The sequence below is a fragment of the Neolamprologus brichardi genome, chromosome 17 (assembly GCF_056152115.1).
Source record: "Neolamprologus brichardi isolate AB-2024 chromosome 17, ASM5615211v1, whole genome shotgun sequence".
Taxonomy (NCBI): Eukaryota; Metazoa; Chordata; class Actinopteri; order Cichliformes; family Cichlidae; genus Neolamprologus; species Neolamprologus brichardi.
The window spans coordinates 12,530,001-12,550,304 of record NC_142120.1 but is presented as its reverse complement, the minus strand read 5'-3'; the positions used below and the strand labels follow the sequence as shown (position 1 = coordinate 12,550,304).

The 20,304-nt window shown below is 40.0% G+C and overlaps 1 protein-coding gene across 1 annotated transcript in view; it reads left to right on the top strand.

Annotated features, from left to right (window-relative positions):
- Positions 1-475: 475 nt before the first annotated feature.
- Positions 476-20,304, top strand: part of LOC102780252 (protein O-mannosyl-transferase TMTC2-like) — a 68,874-nt gene continuing 49,045 nt past the window's right edge. The window contains exon 1 of the mRNA XM_087830270.1: positions 476-875. Within this exon, the coding sequence (XP_087686396.1) occupies positions 793-875 (83 nt within the window). The 5' untranslated portion in view covers positions 476-792. The remainder of the gene's footprint in view (positions 876-20,304) is intronic.

Genomic DNA, 20,304 nt, shown 5'->3' with positions numbered 1-20,304 from the left:
TTTGCATCCTATTTTAGCTCCAGAGAGTGGCACTTGTTCGGCAACCAAAGCTTTCTTTTATTTTAATAATATTTTTTTTGTGTTTTTCCTCCCCAAAGGTTTGTTTTCCAGCTCAAAGTTACATCATTATTCCATGTCATATTTTAGACTAATAATAATTACCGTGCCACACTAGAAGAATACAGAGGTCCTGACCTATGGAAGTCTGTTCCTCATTTTTGGTAAAAATTGGATTCCGTGGCATGAAATCAAAAATATAATCTTGTCATGGCAACAATCTGCAACTACCATTTCATGCATGACTCCCTGTTTATAATTAATTTGCAGTGTAGCCCATCACTCAGTAACACGCAAGACCACAAATCCTTACTTCACTCGCCACCTTTTCTCTCCAATGCAGAGCGCATTGCGCATGCTCACCCTCCCTGAAAACCACATGCGTCTCCCAGCTCTGCTCTCTCCAGTGCCAAGGCAGGGAGATGCTCACACTGAAGGCACCGCAGCACAGAAATGCGCACCGTTCCGAGCCGGACCGGGCGACAGCTGCACCGCCACTTCTCCAGGCTTGACGCGTTTCACAGCACAATGGGTTAGAGGGTGATAAGGGAAACTTTGACACACTTTGCATGACACGGGAAAATGCCCAGCGTTGCCTGTAGAGCTCTGCTGCCGAGCGGCTGAATTGAGAGCATAATAACAGAGACTTCAGAGAGAGAGACACAAACAGAGAGACGAGGGGACCTGATTCCAATAATTTCTATCCCGGTTCCTCTCCCACTTTGGTTTTGAGAGATGATCACGGAGCTCGTGTGCACCGCCGTGGCTGTGGGTCTCTATCTGAACACGCTGGACGCAGATTTCTGCTACGATGACAGGTATGTTTCGCCTACAGAGCGCAGCAGCGCCGCTGCCAACAACATCACAGCCCGCTCCTACACTTGTCATCTCCTCCGGTTACGTCGGCACGGAAGGGAAGCGGAGAGGGACGGGTGGTTGCTCCTGTCCGCATGTTTGCATGTGCTTTTGTCTGTAGCCTGTGATGAATCACCGCTTATTTGTCGGCTTAAGGCAAGACACAAAGACAGAGTGAGGGGGTGGGAGTGCACTAAAACCCAAGCGTTAAATAAATGTTGTAATATTCCTAAAGCATCTACTGTGCTCAACTGTGCGTTCACATAACTTGAGCTGCTCTTGAGTTCATATAGCCTCATGACTAAGTGTACGTCTTAATGCTCTGTGTTTAGCCCCACAAATAATTCTTAAGTATGATGGACATGATTAAAGTCCACAGAGACGCGGGGTTTATTTCCACAGTAAGGAACCTCACAGCTCAAGTTCAACACGTTGTGAAGCGATAGCAGCCCTGGTCCCCTCGCCTGCATGCACATGCACTGCTTCTGATGCTCTTTGTGTTGCACTCATGCTTGTTCTAACAATGCCCTACTCTCCGGGGAATAAGGCTAATTTAAACCGGGAGTGATTTTGCAAACAGCTGAATAAACATGCCAGCATTTTAATAGCTTTAGAAGAGCGATTAGAGAGAACCTCTGGACAGAGATGGACAGGGATCTACTGTAAAATGTAAAGGTGGACAAAAGAGGACTCAAAGTTATGATCACTGTAAAGCAAACATACAGAAGTCTTATGTTTAGGGATATCTGCATCAGCAAGATTTATCTGCTCATTATTTTTTCCATTGACTCCTCTATTGTTTAGCCTGTAAAACGCTGAGAAATATTGACCTATTTTATACACTATATCCAATTAACAGCCAAGAGCTCAAATGTTTGTTTTTTAATGCTGTAAAACATAAATATCCTTGTTCTGGAGAAGCTGCAATTGGTCTTTATTGTCTTCATACAGTCTGAGAAGTAAAAAAGGAAAAAAGATGTGCGCAAACCAGTAAGATAGATGGTTCCATAAGCATAAGGGGCTCAACAAAATGCAGAAGATCAGATTAGGTGACACTAGCCATGTAGAAAAGAGAAAAATGTGGTACATTTCAGGGAGTGGGTGTGCTCGCAATGCATCTGTGCTTGTTAGAATTGCCAATTCGTAAAGTAAATGCCTGGGAGTTGCAGCACAGCTGGGCTCCTTTGAAAAAGAACATCTGGACAGATAGTTCCCCACTGACCTTGAAATACTGTATATGGCCATAAAGAGAGCTTGGCTCTGTGAATCCTGATATCAATTCATCTTCCATTATCAAGTGTTGAATCACGGGGCGAAGCTGCTGATATGCAAGGTATGCGGTAGGTTTCTCTGTGGATTAAAAGCATGAACAGACAGAGAGCAGGCTGTCTCCCTTATTCAGCCACAGCTCAGTCAGAAAGGTTGCTGCCTGGTTAGCATCTATGGACAGCCCTTAAAAGTCAAAATATCCCCCCACTTTCACTTTTCAGCACCATCGGTGACCCGACCCCTCTGTGTGCTGTTTTTGAGTAGGACGGAGTGAAAATAAAGGAGGTGACGCAGCACAGAAACGTGCGAGTGGTGGTAGGAATAAGTTTCCTATTCTATCTTCAGTTACATCGCACCTCGCCAAGTATCCTCCTGTAAAAATGCCCAGAGGTTCTGTGGCCATCGGCTTTGTCTGCACGGCATTGCAAGGTTGTCAAAAAGCCAGTCGGTGAAAGATTATCCGGGGGAGCTGCTCTGCCCACTCCAGCCTACGCTTGCTCTTCATCCCATCAGTGAAAGTTCAGTATCTCCCCCACCCAACATTGTGTATTTATCAAAGTCACCATGGTAATTTACACTCTGGAGGACAAGAACTGGTGTTTTGGTTCAGTGCTTTCAGATGGAGGAGGCTGAATACCAATCAGAGGTCTGACATTCCCTGGTCGTTCATCAAACGGAGTCCTCTCTTGGGGTCAAGAGTCGTGCGCTCCCGGTCTCTTCCCTCAGGGTTTGAACGAGAGTTATGAGCAAAAGGTTAAGGTGGGAGAAGGATTGAAGTGGAGGAGAGTTCAACTAATCGTTCTGGTACGGAGCTCTCTGCAAAGACTGATTTGGTTGTAGTCAAGTTTGTTTGTCCCCTGGTAGGGAGCTTACGCGATCTTATCTGACCTTTAACTCTCTAATCAAATTCTCATTACATGTCACATGCAGCTCCTAGCATCCTACACAAGATGCTGAAGCAGATAAAACCTCTCAATTCAGGCACTCCGAGTTGTGGGGATGTTATGGCGTGTCTCTGCTTTTTCAATCATGTCAAGTGTTTTTCCTGGGCATTGCTCAGGGCCTGGCCAAGAAGTCTCTTGGCCAGTGGTAATCACAATGAAAAACCTCTGCGTGTGAAATGACTAAGTTTTACGGGAGCTGGGAGGGGAGTTGAGCCAGGCCATATTTGACTCAGGGAAAAAGATCAAGACTTCTTTTACTGTAGGGCTTTTTTTGGGTTTAGCCAAATGTAAGGGCAGACTTTTCATCTATGGTTTCATCCATAAAAAACAAAATGTCCATAGTGTTGATGTTTGTATTTGTCAGATTGATTGTGTAAGAGATTTGGTAATAGATTGGAAAATGTATTCACCATAACCTCTGAACTTTCCTTTGAATACCCATCATCGCAGCTTTGACAAATGTGGCTCCGTGTAATTCTGACATCTCAATAATATTGGTTTTATAACCACACCTTTTGACTAATGGATCAAGTGGCTGAATGGATGTCTTCACTTAGATGGCATTATTCAGCGGATGCCAAATGTGAGGCAAGGACAAGAGATAAATGAATGAGAAGAGAAATGAAATGCATGCTAAGTGGCTTTCAGTGTCTCCAAGAAACATCTGTGACCCCAGTAACGTCACAGACCCTCTGTTCAGCTCAGAAGTGCATTACGGTCCCCAAGGGGATTGAAGTGAAAACATCTTCCTTCTTTGTTTTAGCCAAACAGTTTCATCTCCCGGGGCTGCACAAGTTTGGCTACGTATGGATTTTGTTGTATGGCACAACGTGGTCCTGAAAAGTGCACTGTAAAAATCTTCATATTTTCAGCGCTAATTAAATATACCACACATATAGTGACTCAAAAGAAGTGGCACAGTGAAGACTGAGGATCACAGAGTCTGTTAGTTGCAGCATCTGCTCCTTTTCTAGCTCGGGTTTTGTGGTTAACCGATAAATGCATCAAGATGAGATTGCCTTTTAGGAGCACCCTTTCATCATAGTTCAAACCATATAGCTTTGAATTGAAGTGCTAATGGATTATGTATGTTAATGATGCACACATTGCTTAGCACTGTGGAACACTTACAAAAACAAACAAAACTGCCTTGTGCACTTTCAGAGAAAACAGAATCAAATCCAGAAAATCCTGCTTTTCTTGCTTCCCTCTGTATGTTGTCACGTTGTGGAAGCATGCTCACTTAATAATAAGGATTTTACATGTCTATGTGCTTAACAGCAGACTGAATCAGGAGTTAACTAGACAAAAGGTCAAGTATTTTTTTTGTCTTCTGTACAGCTGCCATATAGCCATTATTTTTCTATCAGCTCAAACATAAACATAATGTAAACAAGATAGGTTACCTGAGTCTAACTGGATCTAACAGTTACATGTTCTACAGGTTCTTTTTTTTGGGGGGGGGGAGGAGGCACGCCCTAGCCAGTCTGTTACTGAACATAGTAGGGATGTTGCCAGAACTGGTATTTCCAATACCTTTACTCAGACAAAGGGACGGAATACTTCTAATAACCAGTATCTAGATCTGTTTAAAAACTTCAGCAGTAAACAATATCCAATGTTCTGTCCTTCTTTTATTACCCTAAAAATTTATGTTACCCTTTTGCTTGAGACATCTGGTATTGCCGTTGTAAAAATCAGGCTTGAGGTAATTTAATGTGACTAACTTTATACCTCACAGTAGTGTTAGGCTGGTCAATGAGCAGCCTACTAACATTTCATTATGTTTCACTTCTGTTTAATTTTGTTACTTAAATTTTCAGTATAGGAGTTTGTGTTCAGGGATAATCATTTTGTTTTGGTGTGAAACTGAGTACTGATGATTGTGTAGTTCTACTGGTAGTGGTATTGACTACTAAATTTCTAGGATCTGTAGAAGACAGACAATATCAAAACTCAATCAAGCTCTTGCTAAAGCAAAACAATCAAACAAACAAACAAAAAAAATCCTTAAACTATCCAAATACTGATGGTTACATAGTTTTTATATCAGTAAACTATAAGAGACCACTGAGTCCACAGATCTTAAGCTCAGTGGGAGAAAGTTCCAGGGTCTGGAGGCCACTGTTGCAAAAGCTCCTTTAGATCTCAGCCTTGTATGCTGCACAGCCAGCATGCCCTGATCACATGACCTAAGGGAATGTGTGGATGTAAAAGTTCACTGATGTATGCTGGTGCTCTTCCATGCAGACCTCTGAAAGTTTAAAGTTAACCAGAAATGTAACATTAACAGCAGAGTCAAAAGTCACCCCAAGGTTCCTGATAAAAGATTTGGTAACCGTGCAAAGGGGACATGAGTTTATACTACCTGAGGCTCAAATCTGTTCAGAGCACAAACAAGGATTTATGTTTCCCCATTGTTAAGCCTTCCAACTTTATATATAATCTTAAGCACCTATGAAATATCTGTACATAAACAATAAAGGCCCTATAACAGAACCTTGTGGCACACCCTGGGCAAGAGAACTGCAAGAGGATCTGTATATAGAAGCAGCCACAGTGAGCTCTATGAAAGCCAGACTAAAAGGAGGATCTAAAGGAGACAGAATGCTTTGTTTTTCCAAAATAGCTCCAAACCGTAGGTAGTGGGAGGCAAAAAAAAAAAAAAAAAACTCTCCTCTTTTATATTTAGTTTTCAGCAGCAGGTGTTTCCACTTTTTCTGCCTTAACCTTTAAAAAACAGATGTCACAAGCTCATGCGATAGTGACCATTAACAGTACAACATGTATGCAGGTCAGAAGTGCCTTAACCCTTAAGAGCCCAGACCTATTTCTACTTTCATGAAAATTACGGGGGTCTTATATCAAATGAATCATATATAACCAAGTCTCTAAGTGTAAAGGGGCAGTGACACCAGTGTCACTGTGGGTCCTTAAGGGTTAAACCTGGTTTTTCTCCGAGGGCCACCAGATGGTGATAGTTGTGGTTGCAAAAAGACTTTGAGGCTTCAAAACAGGACTTTAGAAACCAGTGGGTGATGTCATGGTTGCTACATCTACCTTTTACGCTGTATATAGTTGCGACTTCTCACAGTAGAGCCTGCTGTATTGTTCTTTGTGAAGCTAATGGGATTGTAGTTTTACAAAATAAACATCATGCTGTATTCAAAAATGCTTTAAAGCAATGATTAAGACCCTAACCTCATCAGGAAGTTCTACTGGGGACATGGATCAAAGGAGTTAAGGGGCAGTTTTCCGTAGATGCATACAGCTGGACTTTATGTTACAAACAGAAAAGTCACCTCCTGCTCACTTTTAAAAAATAATGCACATTGAAGACATTTCCACAGAAGTATTTTCAAAAAATGATAACCAGGTCTTACAGAGCCTATTTGGCAAAAAGCATTGAAGACAAACTTCTTTCATGTGCTGTTACATTACCCATTACTGAAATACCTCATTAAAATATCCGCCACCGCGGATGTGGTGACACATGGTATCATGACTGAAACAGTAAGAAACAATTTAATGTTTTGGAATTACCAATTTTTGAGGCTGAGGAAATGAAAAATTATAATTAGCACATTGCACTTTAAAAAAAATGTCATTTCTAACCAAATGTCCCCTGTCACCTCTCGATCAAATCTGTTCATGATAACGGCTCATAATTATTATCTCTTATGGGTTGAGGCTCGTTGTGATCAGTTTCAGCCCACCATATTAAATGCTGCCAGGAATCCCGTTGCCTCTGGTGGAATAATTATCTAAAACATCTGCCCCAGTTGCGTTGAGGCTGTTTAAGTTACAGTACGTGCTTGGAGACGCTAAATATTGAGGCAAGAGGGAAAGCTAATCAAATGATTGAACAAAGTCTCTTTTTCTGAACTATGTGTGGAGCAAGTAATCCAGCTGAGGTGAAACGGCCTGTGTCTGTCAGGAAGAGTTTTGAGTGTAAAATGCCTGAAGACAGAATTAAAGTGTGGTAAGGATAACTGATGAAAAAGGGTCTTTATGAACAGTAATTTGAGATAGTTTTGAGGCAAGGAACTTTTAACCAGATTTGCGTACTAAAGGATTATGTGCTTTCGAGGAGAAATGGGCAGACCTCATGAAAAGTGTGGTTTCGTGGTGGGAAAAAAATCTTTTCTGGTAATGTGTCACCATCATATGCACCCAATAACCATTCACATATGTTTTTGCTCCCTAGCTTTAAGAAGTGTTGCCATTGATGTCTTGTTTCTGCAGACTCCTTACACTTGGGATGGAGACCTCAGACTATCATTAAAACAATAGGAAGGCCGGGGAAGGAGTCTCATCTTGATTACTTTAGTCAACGTAAGCACTTAGTGGTCAACCTTTAAGATATTGTGGCTTCAAAACTGTTTTCAGGCCAAAAATGAAGGCTTGGAGAAGTCAGGAAGTTGAATGGGGTGAATTAGATTTCCCCTATAGTGGTTGTCGAGCTCCACGTTTAAGGGAACAAATGGCAATAGATCAGCTGAAGACAGAGAATGAAACATCAAGGCCAATCTCCTTGAAATGGCATGAGCTCAAAGCTTTTACAGGAGTGGTAAATAAAACCACTTGCAGAGATTTTTCTTCATAACAAAGGGGCACTGAGACATTTTCTTTGAGAGGTTTGATTTTTTGATTACTTTGATTTAAAGTTGTCATTGTAGAGTTGTATGGTCTGCCATCTTTGATGTCTAACTTTAGAACAGGATGAAGATTAAGTTTCCTTTTTAATCTTCAGTTTCAAGGTTACACTACACAAATGCACACAACAATGCAAACAGCTCCATTTGCGTGATACTAGTTTATTTTAAATGGGTCGCAATTCATGCCTCCTCATTAAGTGGTGTTGTATGAACTGTGTTCCAGGGTCCTCTATGTTGAAAGCGCTAGTCACACAGGCCTAAAGACAATTTAGCAATTGCCTGGCAACCAGAAAAAAATGTATTTTTCAGCTAGATGCGAGTGGATGTGGGAAGTTGCTGGCAGTTGCTGTGAAAGCAATTGTTAGAGCCCTGGCCAAGAGACTGGTCAGGCACCCTGAATAACGACTGGTAACCAGGGGAAAAATGTGTGTTTCCCAACCAGTTGGGGAGTGGTTGTGGGAGGTTGCTTGCTGTTGCTAGCTCCTTGCAAGTGCTTGTAGTTTGTATGGTAAACATCTTTGCAAACATTCACCAGCTACTTGCTAGCAAAACTGTAAAAAGCTATATAGTTTCTGGGACTGTGTGACTATAGCCTAAAGCTCTCATTCTTTTCCTGCAGTGCTGTACCACTTGTTTGTCATAAGGCCTCAATCCTAAGTGGACTAAGTGGACCTTTTAAGCTTTTCTGACATACTGTTGGATAGTCATACCAAACAAAGCTAGGTTTTACAAAGGCATGGCTTTCTAATTGTAGGATGTGCGACACCAGCCTCAGGGCACAGATTAAATTCAGTTTCACAGCAGTGCACACATTTACGCATGTGGTACAGTAACAATAACTTTAATAACACACAGATGGTTTGGGATCTGACAGTAAACAATGTTTTGTGTTCTGCACATCGTACATGTTGTCTGTTACACACAGATTTGTATGGTGGAACTCCCTTGATAAATGCTGCTTTCCACTCGAGTTGGTTCTCAGGACTGCAAACAGTCGCCAGAATTTTCTAACTGAAAAGTTTACCCTACTATCATAAACATATTCAGTCTGCTTTAGCCTTCTTTCATTTATTTATTCTGAACTGACATGTTCTTCTGAGAAAAACACTTGCACTGTTATTTTGTTAATACATTACTCCACAAATTTGCTTTTGGTAGAATTCTGGTCATTAATGAAATAAACTTTTGTTTAAAATTGTTAATCAATTCACATACAGCATTTAGGTCATGGTTTTTTTTTTGGGGGGGGGGGGGGGGGGGGGGTTTAAAGGCAAAAATGTCAAATCCTCAACTAATCTGATTTTTCAATAGTAAGAAACTAATGTATTCTTTCCCCAGTGTAATGATGAACTAAACGTCTTTAGGTTTACTAGTGTTGCTGAGTTTTTGCAAACTGATATTGGCATTTCTTGCATTTCTTAGGTCAAAAAAATTAAGCAGATAATAAACTGGCAGGTAAATCGGTGATAAACATATATGCTTGTTGCAAACATGTTAAAAAACCGTCAGTACATTTCTCAGTACCTTTTTAAAAGCTATTAAGGAACACCTAATATTTGTATCATGCTTGCACCCAATACACAGACACACAAAAGAGATGGATTTGTTATTTTTAGGTTGTCCCTCCTTGTCCCATCAGATCCCAGCGATGCATGAGGCTGGTTGAGGCTGCTACAGTAACCCTTGGCTGGCCTTTGTGCTCCACAGGCCGCAGTCGCCCCGCCTTTCTGCCAAGACAGGACCGCCAAACCTCAGTCCCACGACCCTCCCTGTGTACACACCATATGCGTATCCCAAAACAGTGGTAGCCACTGACAACTCTGCTTACAAGATTGCCAGCCCTCTGCACAATACACATACCAAAGGCACAGATTTTTCATGTGACACTTATGCTAGATTTGGTAGGACGGAACTCTCAGGTTTGTAGATAAAGTGGTGAAAACATAGTCTTAAATTTATAATCTGTCCAAATGCGTGTATCCTCTTAATCTGAGACCCTTCATCACTGTGTTCAGCAGCATGGGGTTGAATTTCTACCACAGGGCACTAAACTTTTCTTTGTAAGCAAGGCACTTTTTCTATGGCATTGGATTACTTAGGAGTGAGCATCCACATTCGCTCTTTACGCTGCGAGGTGGACTTCAAAACAAGTCGTGGCAGTTGGGGGGTAATACAAAACCAAACCGAAGCCGGGGATCACACGGTCACTCTTTCTACCATTTGTAATCAATAGCCATTGTGTATCATTTTTCAGTGACCGTTGAGTTTTTTCTAGCCCAGAACAGCTGTCAGGACAGTAACTCAAACATGCCTTTTTTTTTCTCTTTTTTTTCTCCTGCACTTGACAAAGCAGTTGTGTTTCACTACACATTGAAAAGTTAGTCTAAACCAAATCCCAACATTGATCACAATCTTAAAAGGATGTGTTCATGGATGTGGAAGGGTTTGTTTTTTCATGTATGGGGACCAATGACAGCCCTTCCCTTGTGATGAGGAAGCCGTCAGGAGATTGTCGTGTAAATGATTGGGCTGATGGATTATGCTTGTGGTTGGTATGAGCTGGGAGCTTTGTGTGGAGGCTTTTTTTTTAAACTTTTTTTTTTCTCTATTTATGGTAGAATTTTGCAATAGGTGGTTGCAGAGGGGATTTGGGATAGTATAGGAAACATGATATGAGTTTCACTGGTGTTTTTGCTAAGGTTGGAACTCTCTCAACCAAATCTTAACCCCAACAAATTGTATAATGAATTAATTTAGAGGTATTTCTATGAAGAGTGTCAACTCTTTCTTAGTAAACACAAGCAAACAAAATACTCAAGAATTCAATCCTGCTGACCATATTGTGTTTTACAACTAAACAGCTACAGCTTATTGGATATTTGGAGTGCTTTTTATTTTAAGCTGGATAGAAATTTCGCCAGAATATTATGACGAATAAATGTTCTTTTTATTTATTTTTTATTGCCAAACTGTTTTTCTGTTTGGGACATACCTAGAATATGATGAAGTAAAATGATTATGCCATGCGAGCTGCGATGAAACTCCCATACATCTCAGCATGGGACTCAGATTGCACTGTGCCTTAATTATTATTCCAAGTGCCAAGCGCTTCACAAAACCAGTAGAGATTCATTAGCTTGGCAGCCTTGGCACTAACTTAGCTTCACACATGGTCGGCTAATAAAAATATAGTAATATGAAAAAGGCTTTCTGGGCCCGAACAGGGCTGGCTGCAGAGTACCCAGTGTGTGTGTGGGGGAAAGTCAGTTTGTGATTCTCACCTCATAAAAACCTGAGACGTGGAGAATGTGAAAGCTAGTGTGAGGGCTAGAGGGATTTGGGGTTCAGGAGAGATCATATGACAGCCCTGTTACCTTTACTCAAAGGTATAGTATGTGGTCCAGAGATGTAGCAGGAGTGAAGTGATTACGCTGAAATTTGGCATTTGTTACCTTTTATGTAATCGTCAGAAGCAAAGCCTCTAAGAGGTCATGATGAAGTGTTCTAAATGTTTATAAGGCATATAGCTTGTTTGTTTCTCACCCAATGCCCTTGATTTACTCTGCAGAGTGAGATAGCCTTTCTTTGTTTCCTGTTTCCTCTTGATAAGTGCGAAAAGTTGAGAATCACACGAGATAATACAGACAGAGGAAGTGTGGACATCTCAATGCTACTGTGTTGTTTAGCCCCTGACTCGTTGTGGTATAACAGAGGGCTATTTGGAGGAGTGATGACACAAGCTGCATAATGAAGGGAAATAATATTATTATTGTAGCTTGTTGGAATTGAAAGCATTTTCTATTGTTCTTAAAGCGTTGCTTTATTCAGAAATATGGAATAAGCATGGTTTGATCCGAAGCTGTTCTGAGTTTCTAACTAATTTCCTGTTTTGCCATATAGCTGCATTTTTCGGGTTTGCGGTACACCGTTTCAGTCAAAAAACACCAAGTCACTCAGGTTTGGCTCAGTTGCAAGGTCATTATTCTGTGTTTAGAAGCATAAAGCATATCATCCCTCAAGTTAACTATCCTCTCTAATTACCAAGCCAAGGATAGGAAACATTTAAGCTAATTTTCCTATTTTGCACTGCCCTTTAAGCACTGTTCAATAGTCTGCTCACCCATTTTTACAGAAAGAAACTGAACTTTTTTCTTTGGAGTTAATCTTGTGATGGAATCACTGGCTGGCTTTGCAGGTATTGGGAGTTTTGGAAGATAAGGCGAATTGCTCTTTAAATAAACATGACAGTTTGGACTGCAGCAAATCTGCATGATAATGGCTGCTTTGGAGATAAACCAGCCAGTCTCTCTTTTTCTTCAGAGGTGCAGTTTTAATATTCATGGATCAGTGGCTTTAGGAAAGGCTGTACAGTTATTGTGCTTTTATGACAAGCTATGACAGCTCTGTAATTTCTTTTTAATAGATTTTTGAATATCCTATACAGTTTAGCCTTTTAGTTAGTTTCATTTTCTTAATCTTATGGGCTGTATTGAAGGCCATTGAATAATGCATGCTTTTTATTTGGATAAGAACAAGACCAATTTATATGAGCTCTGTGATGTGTCTTCGCTTTCACTTTGATAAGAAGCAGACACCAGAGAACTTGGAATGTGTCGATGCTATAATTGGTTTGCCCTTGATTAAAAGAAATTCAGTATTAAAGGCAATCAATCATGCCCTTTCATGTGAGTGTGAGCAAAGAAACATCCAAAGGTGCTGGCCTGTGGTAGATCTGTGCTGTGTACACACAGCAAGCAGTCCGATTAGCAGTCACTGTGGAGCGTGATGGGCTAGCTCATCCGTCACACTGCGCATATTTCATCAAAAGATACACACAGACATACCCTCCCACCCCAAGGCTCCCTGTAACTGTGATACCACTTCAAGTTAGACCGTTATTGAGCTACCTGACAGCTCCAATTTAATCTATACTCTGCGGTCTTGCTGTTTTTTTTCCCTACTATGACCAGCAGCATCTACTGATAAATAGTGTTGTTAGCAGAAGAAACATACTTGACATACTTGTTGGACAAACCAAAGACATCTGTCTAGATAGCATCTTGCCATATATCCCTTCAGATTAGGGTGCATGCTGTCATTTGTTTTTGAAGTAGATGGTTTCCTATTGAGAGTTGAAGAGTTGATACCGCTCTCGTGTTGCTACAAGGAAAATGAAGATTCAACTTGTTGGCTAGCTGAAGTGATTTCTTTAATCACAAAATTAGTGATTTCTGGGATCCAGAACCTTTTTGGTACTTAATCGTTTATCATATATTTTTTCTTTTCCTCTTATGAATCTGTTTTTTGGGCATGATCCCACAGGTTTTGTGTTATTTTCAACCTTGCTGTCACCTTTACTGTTCCGATAATAGCTGTGTAGTTGAGATAACATGAAGGTGGAAGATTTGTATAGTCGTTTGGCCTTGATTGGACTCTACTGTGGACACAAATATGAACACGGAGAGTTGAAGACCCAATGGCCAAGCGGTCTTTTATTTTTCTTTCATGTCTACTTGATGTCTGCCATTTGAGGTATGTGAATTCTTCAAGTTTATGCGGTCACCACAAACAGACAGGCACATGGACATCTGCATGCACCCTTGTGCTCACCGTCTGACAAAATGAATGTCACTTGGACCAAGTCGAGTTGGTTCATTTACATTTGCAGTATATATGCAAGTGTAATCCTAACTTTACTATATACTCAATAATTGCAACATTATGGAGTATATAGCCGAGATTACAATAACTGCAAGACCATCTCGACAGGTCTTGCAGTTATTGCAATCTCAGAGGAAGGTGGTCTCTAGTTTACACTTTGCCTTTTTTGTACAAATAAAAAGGAATTAGTTAGCAGTTGTCAAGCTTATGCAGATTTTTTGTGCTAATCTTTGTGCTTTTTAATATATGAATCTCACATATATGACAGAAAATTTAAAAAGTATATAATAGTTTCCCTGAATAGAAATGATACAATATATTATCATTAGCAAGGCTTACAGGCAGAATCTGTTATATTCAGGAAGAGCCAAGCTAGCTGTCTCTGTTTCTAGTTGTTTTGCTAAGCTAAGCTAAGCTAAGCAAATGAAAGTGTTTCCTTCATATATGTGGAAACATTAGAGAAAGGTTCAGTTTCTTTTTGCCTCCTTGTGTAATATGCATGTATTGAATAACAAAGGGAACAACTTGGCCACAGTCACTTGTAACCCAGTCTTCCATACACTTGTCATGATGTTATAATATGACATCATGTCTGCTTTTCCCTCCAGTCTATCTCAGAGGGGAATATGGTCTTTTTATAGTGTTACACAATGCGTTTTATGGTCTTTATAATAGAGTTTCCTGCAGCATTCAAACGTAGCTATATATTTTAGAACACCTGCTGATAGTTTGACAAACTTGGATTATAATAAACCTCCTGCAGGGAAGGGAATTTAGCATGTTTTTGTGTAATCCACCAAATCTTATCAGTTTCATAATCCATGCACTTGCCAGTAGTCCACAGATAGTTTCATTAAAGGCTTCAAAAGAAGTCTTTAATGAAACTATCTTTGAATGACTTTTGACGACTTTTGCTTTGTCCAAACTTGAGGGTCAAATGGATGCTGTTTCCACTCTTGGGATGACTCCATTGGTTCCAGTGTTAAAGTTAAGTTCAGGAAAATAGTTTCATTGTACCAGCCGTGTTTAACAGATCACAGATCAGAATTTGAAAAGATCTTAGATAATTAGCACCGATCCTTGAAAAGAAGACAGATTTAGTTTGGGTTGGCCCCTGTGGTACCCCTCTTTAGCTGCCGTTTCTCTCTGGCTAATGCTGGAATGTGACAACTGGTCACGGCAGAAGAAAGAGGGGCCTATTCTGAATTGGATACAGTGCTGTATGGTCTGTTAGTGCAGCTTACTTGGCCATTACAAATTCTGCATGTGAATCTGACCACTGAAAGCTGTCAAAACACAGAGAAACTTGACTGGTCCAGAATGTGACACTAAACACTGTTTTCTGTAAGACTCGTAGCCATTCTTTACGTATAATGCAATTCCTCCACATTCTCAAAATAGCTGCATTTTTAAATTTGTGATCGGATTACAAAATGATTCTGGGGGAGCATTATAGTGATTTTTTTTTTTCCTAATCAGAGACAGAAAGCGTTTGAGCAGAAACAGAATGCTGCTTTGTTTCTCCAGCTGCTCCCTTGGCAGCGCTGCAGCACTGCAATCCTCTACTGGCTCTGTGATTTGTCATCAGCAATTAAACTTGTCTTCATTATAATCTCGATTCCAGATCAAAACCGATCCAGTTTCTCAAAGAAACTGCAAGGTCTGAACAGAAGTCGTGTCTCAGTGGCAAAGATCTGTAGTATGATTATAGAATCCTCATAATTTTTTGATTAACCTTCAGGAATTAAAAAAATTTAATATACCATTTTATTTTAATGGCTGCGTGCTACTTTTAAGGAGAACAAGAGAGGGAACCTTATCCTTGGTGAAGGACAATAGACTCTGTTGGACGTTGCAAGTGAACAAACTAGGCCAGCAAGACCGGAGTGGGAATCTGTGATGCTTTGTGTCCACACCTGGTGCTCTGCGTGTAAATTTGAACATGTGCATTTAAGTTACACAGCTGGACTTGGGTGAAAAGTGAGACGAGAACACTGGCAATCGTTTCGGAGACACGACTCTTTGTGACCTGTCAACACCCATCTATTCCCCATAGAGAACAATCAATGCCAGGCGCTTGCCTGGTCTTGGACCCCCTATTTCAATTCAAATATGGAAGGAGTGTTTCATAGTGATTAGTTTAGGTGGCGGGGGGTGCACCTTTTTATAGGTCACTGTGCCAACACCTGGAGCTGTTTGGAAGTAGGCCAGTGGAATTGATTGTAGAAGCAAAAGGTGAAGTGAATTAAAGAGGAAAAGGAAAGAGAATTTTACCTGCTGTTTAAAATTGTATGTATTGTGACTATAATATTAGAGTATTTGGATACAAAAATAAAATGTAGTAATTCTTTCTTTAATGGAGACTTCAGTTGCACAATTTAGTGGTAGACAGGCTGTACTGCTGCAACACTGTTTCTAAGTTGGACCCAGCTGCAGACAAATGGACATAAGAGAAAGAGAAAGACAAAATTAAGAAGATTAAAAAACTTCAATTAGTGATGCTTGATAAAACAGAAGAGTCCCAAAAATGGAAAAAACACAAAAGCAAAAAAAAAAAAAACTACCCCCAAAATGCAGGGAATGATGAGGAGGACTCATGAACATGCGGGAGATGATGAGGGGAGGGAGTAAAGACTAAACAGAAAAAACTGGTGCAGTAAAGCCCCGGTAACCTCAAACAGGAAAATGCCAGAAGAAAGAATAGATATACTACTTGTGGTTATCAAAAGAACAAACAAACAAACAAATACTTGGATACTAATATCCATTTTTCAACAGTATTAAAAGCGGCAGTGCCATCTTCACCTCCTCCAGCTAATGCACAGCTTCACACAGAACTGCTGTAGACACACAGCCCCTCCCTTCACTAGCAGCTGAACACTTGCACAGCAGCACAACAAACCAGCAGCACAACAAACCCATCTTAAAGACTACCACCCTGATCTTTAGGCAAAGTTTTGAGAGGGTAAAGCTCCCGATTCAACAACAATGTAGTGTTAAGCAGTCTTTATAAATATTAACTTGGCCGGTGCACACGTTCATGTTTTCCGTTTAACCATTGCCAATTATTCACATTAGCTGTCTGTTAAGTTATCATTAAAGTGGTAGATAGGAACTATGACTAATAATAAAATGAGGTCTTCAGACACACAGGAAATAAACAAGGCTGTAGGTGAATACAATTGCTCGGACCAGTCTTGTTCTTCATTAAAACAATGCTTCTTTTGTTAGCAATGTGTTATTGAAAATGATACCGCATATAGTGTCTTTTATTGTAAGGCATAAAGATTGACGGTTTTGTATTGTGACAAGTGTAATATGAATATAACAAAATGCAGGTACCTCTGTTTTCAGAGCCTCACTGAGAAGTCAAAAGCTAATGTTATCTTAAAGCATTTCATATTCCAAAGCCAACAAAATATATATTCATATGTTATATATTAATATGCTTCTCCATCTATGATGCAGTCCAAAGGCTTCCTACAGGATTTGTCCGGCTGTTTGGTGGCCTGATTTTGCAATAATAGAGAGAACATTAGCCTAAATTAATACAACAATTTTAGGGACATCCCCTCCTGGATTGTGCCATAGACTTCTGGTTGATTAAATTGCAGTTTTAATTGAAATATAATTATAGACTTATAATTAATTAGGGTTTTTCTTTTCCAAGAATGGGCCTCTGGGGCATGACAACTCACAAAAACTCAATCAGTTGGGATAAAGTGTAAAGGAATAGTCTGTGACTCAGTGATGACCGTTTTATGAATAAGCATCTCTGTTATGCTTAATTAATCGAATTAACCATAACATTAAGCAATTAGGCATAGCATAACAATTAATTTGTAAAACTGGTTCTTTTTCCCCCAGTGCTCTTGAATTTGAAGTTAAACAAAAATTCCTTTTAATTTTTTTTTACATTTAAATAGTAGTTTGGGGTTTAACGCTTGTTTTCACATAGTATGAGGTGATAAAAAATGGGACGCAGCAAATGAATACCTGAGTAAAACAGGCTTTCTTTGCTTTTCATGTTGAAGCAATAATTAATCCCAGCAAGTGAAGATACAACAACCACTGTCTTACATTTTACAACATATCCCCAGCCTGTACACAACACTGATTTATGCATTGTTTGACTAAGTCAGGGTACAGAGCTCTGTCCGTTTTTAATCAAGCATCACATTTATCACGGGATGCAGGCGACTCGCGGAGGCCTCTCTAATTACACGTCCACAGTCAGACACTGTAATTAACTGTCGAGCCTAAGCTAGATGGAAAACTGAGAGGTGATTGGCTGCTCATTTGCTTTTTGGTAACATTGCTGGAGGTTGTTCTGGCTGGATCTTACTGGTGGGATGGAGGGTGTTAGAGTTGGCCACTGTTTCACTGATAAGAGGTGGCTGTGTGGGGAAACCCTATAAAACTCAGCATCCATTGCTCCTGGACATTGGACTCTTTTAAAAGTGTTTCACGCTGCGACTGCTGTTGGGCACAGTACCAAACTGTATGGCATATTTATTGGGTGAGGCTTAGCAGAATTCTATAAATTTTGCAGTAGGGTTCTCATCTTAATGTATACAGGATAAACACAACTCTGCATAAGCATTCCTGGTGGTCTGTGGGTGTTCATGGATATGTAAAACTGTAATTTGCTGTTGCTACACTTGAAATGCTAGCCAAGCCTTAGTCTCTATTGTTTTTCTGCATAAATGCATCTAGTCATTTGTACGACAACTCTATACAGCTGGTCTGCAACATAATTAAACTGCTATTCTTCAAGGATGAACAGTTGCACAACTTCTGCAATTCAGTCCGGTAAGTTAACCCTAACCCCTTTCAACATAAAGCTTTTTTTTGTGCTGTCAGGGCTGGCCCCTTTAAATCCCAACCAAGTCTTTCTGTTCACTGCACCTGCTCTGCTCCCTCCGTAGAGATGTAAAGCATTAGATTTATTAGCAATTGATTTCTCATAGCCTTCCCGCTGGTGAGTCTGAGGATTCATCACAACCTTTTATTGACATCAGCTCTCAGGAAATGCTGCAGGGGCCCCAGCCACCATTTTTAGCTGAGGTGGCAGTGGAGGCATTGTAGTCAGATCACTTCGATTTTGCGGGACAAGCGTAATGGGAAGTGATCAATCAATCACGTAGATGGAGATAAAGACTGGGTAATCAATCTGCTGAAAAACAGACGAGGGAGTAACACTCTCAATGATTAGGTTCATGATCTTTTTACCACTAATTCCATATATTGACAGTGGGTTTTATTCAAGACTTTGAAAGTTTTAAACAAAACTTTGTTTCAGTGTTTAAAACAGCTCATCATTGTATCAAAAAAGTGCTGAGAATTGGATCACATTAATTGGTTTATACTAGTTTTTACTGTCCGTTGAGCATGAATTGAGGATACTTATTTAACGAGCAGAATGGAAGTATTTCTTGGGGGTTCAGTACTTGTAAAAGGACAAAGCCAGCAAAGTTAATTACTTCCTGGCTCTAAACTAAAGCTAAACAGACAGAAATAATTTTCAGTAAGTCTGAGTCTTATATTTCTCCAAATCTGTCACTTTGGGTTAAGATAAAAGGTCTGCACTCATTTAACCTTACCAAAGCTCTGTAAAACTCTTTATTGTGTTTCTCATTAACATATCATTGGTTGCCATACAAGGTAATTGTCTTCCACTGGGAGCAACATGGGGTTCAGTTAGCCACAGCTACCAAGATCGCATGGGTAAACAGACAAATCATTAGACCCAGTTGTTGTTGATAGTATTTTCATTTGATTTGTTAAGTATAATAAAAACAGAAAATAATGAAACATGTCATTTAAGACAAAACCACATCTATAATTTCTACATAAACTGAATCATCAGCATCACTCAACCAGTCACGGTATTTGCAAGAGGCATGAATTTTCACATAGCTTCACGCATGCTTTAGACTAAAGTCAGTTTTCTCATTGTTATATCAAATTCCCAGCCTTTCGTCAGTACTTTTCACACTAATCAAAACCAATATTACAAGGTTTGAACACTTGTGAAACAATTCTGATATACATTAAGAGACTTAAAAATTGGACAATTCGTGTTCAAGGTTTATTTAGGGCATTGACTTAGGGCAGTGCACTGTTGGGTTTTAGTTGCGTTGCTTATCAGGAAACCGGCTTTATAGGAAACATGAAAGCAAGTTCGTTCCCTGACAAAAGAGAGACAGCCAACTTCCTGATGTTGTACTCACACTGTTTCTCCCTCTTTGAAGCTCAAAGCCCCCGGAAGAAATCTCTTGCTCTGACTCGCCAGCTTAGGCAGACTGAGGATGTAGAGGCGCCTTTATCCTAATCAACACTGAGTTGACCTGAAGCTAAAACAGCTGGACTTCAGTGATGAGTCATAAGTGAGAGCTTACGATTAATTGCAACAATTAAATCTGCAGATGGTTATAATATTTAATTGGGCTGAGACCAAATGTTGCAGCGCTGGTCTCCAGTTGTCCATTAGGTGTCATCACAGTTTATACATGACATAGCAAATTAGTTTATCTGTTTTTAGAGTGTAAGCAAATTTGAGTTATTACTCACTCCCATTTCTTGTTGTTGCACATTGAAGCTCTGCTTGGAACCTTTTTAAGATCCAACCACACAAAATATGATTTTTTGCCATTTTTTAAGTGGTCTTAAACTTTTGATCGGGACTTTATATGAACTCTGAGTAACTATTTAAGGACATGGTTCAAATTTAGCTATTCATTCAGAATAGCTAAATTCACATGTATGAGGCATATACTGTAAGTGGCTACAGAAAATAATTAACATAAATGAGCAGTTCAGACAATTTGTAACTCAAAAGATTCCTTGAAGTGGATGGG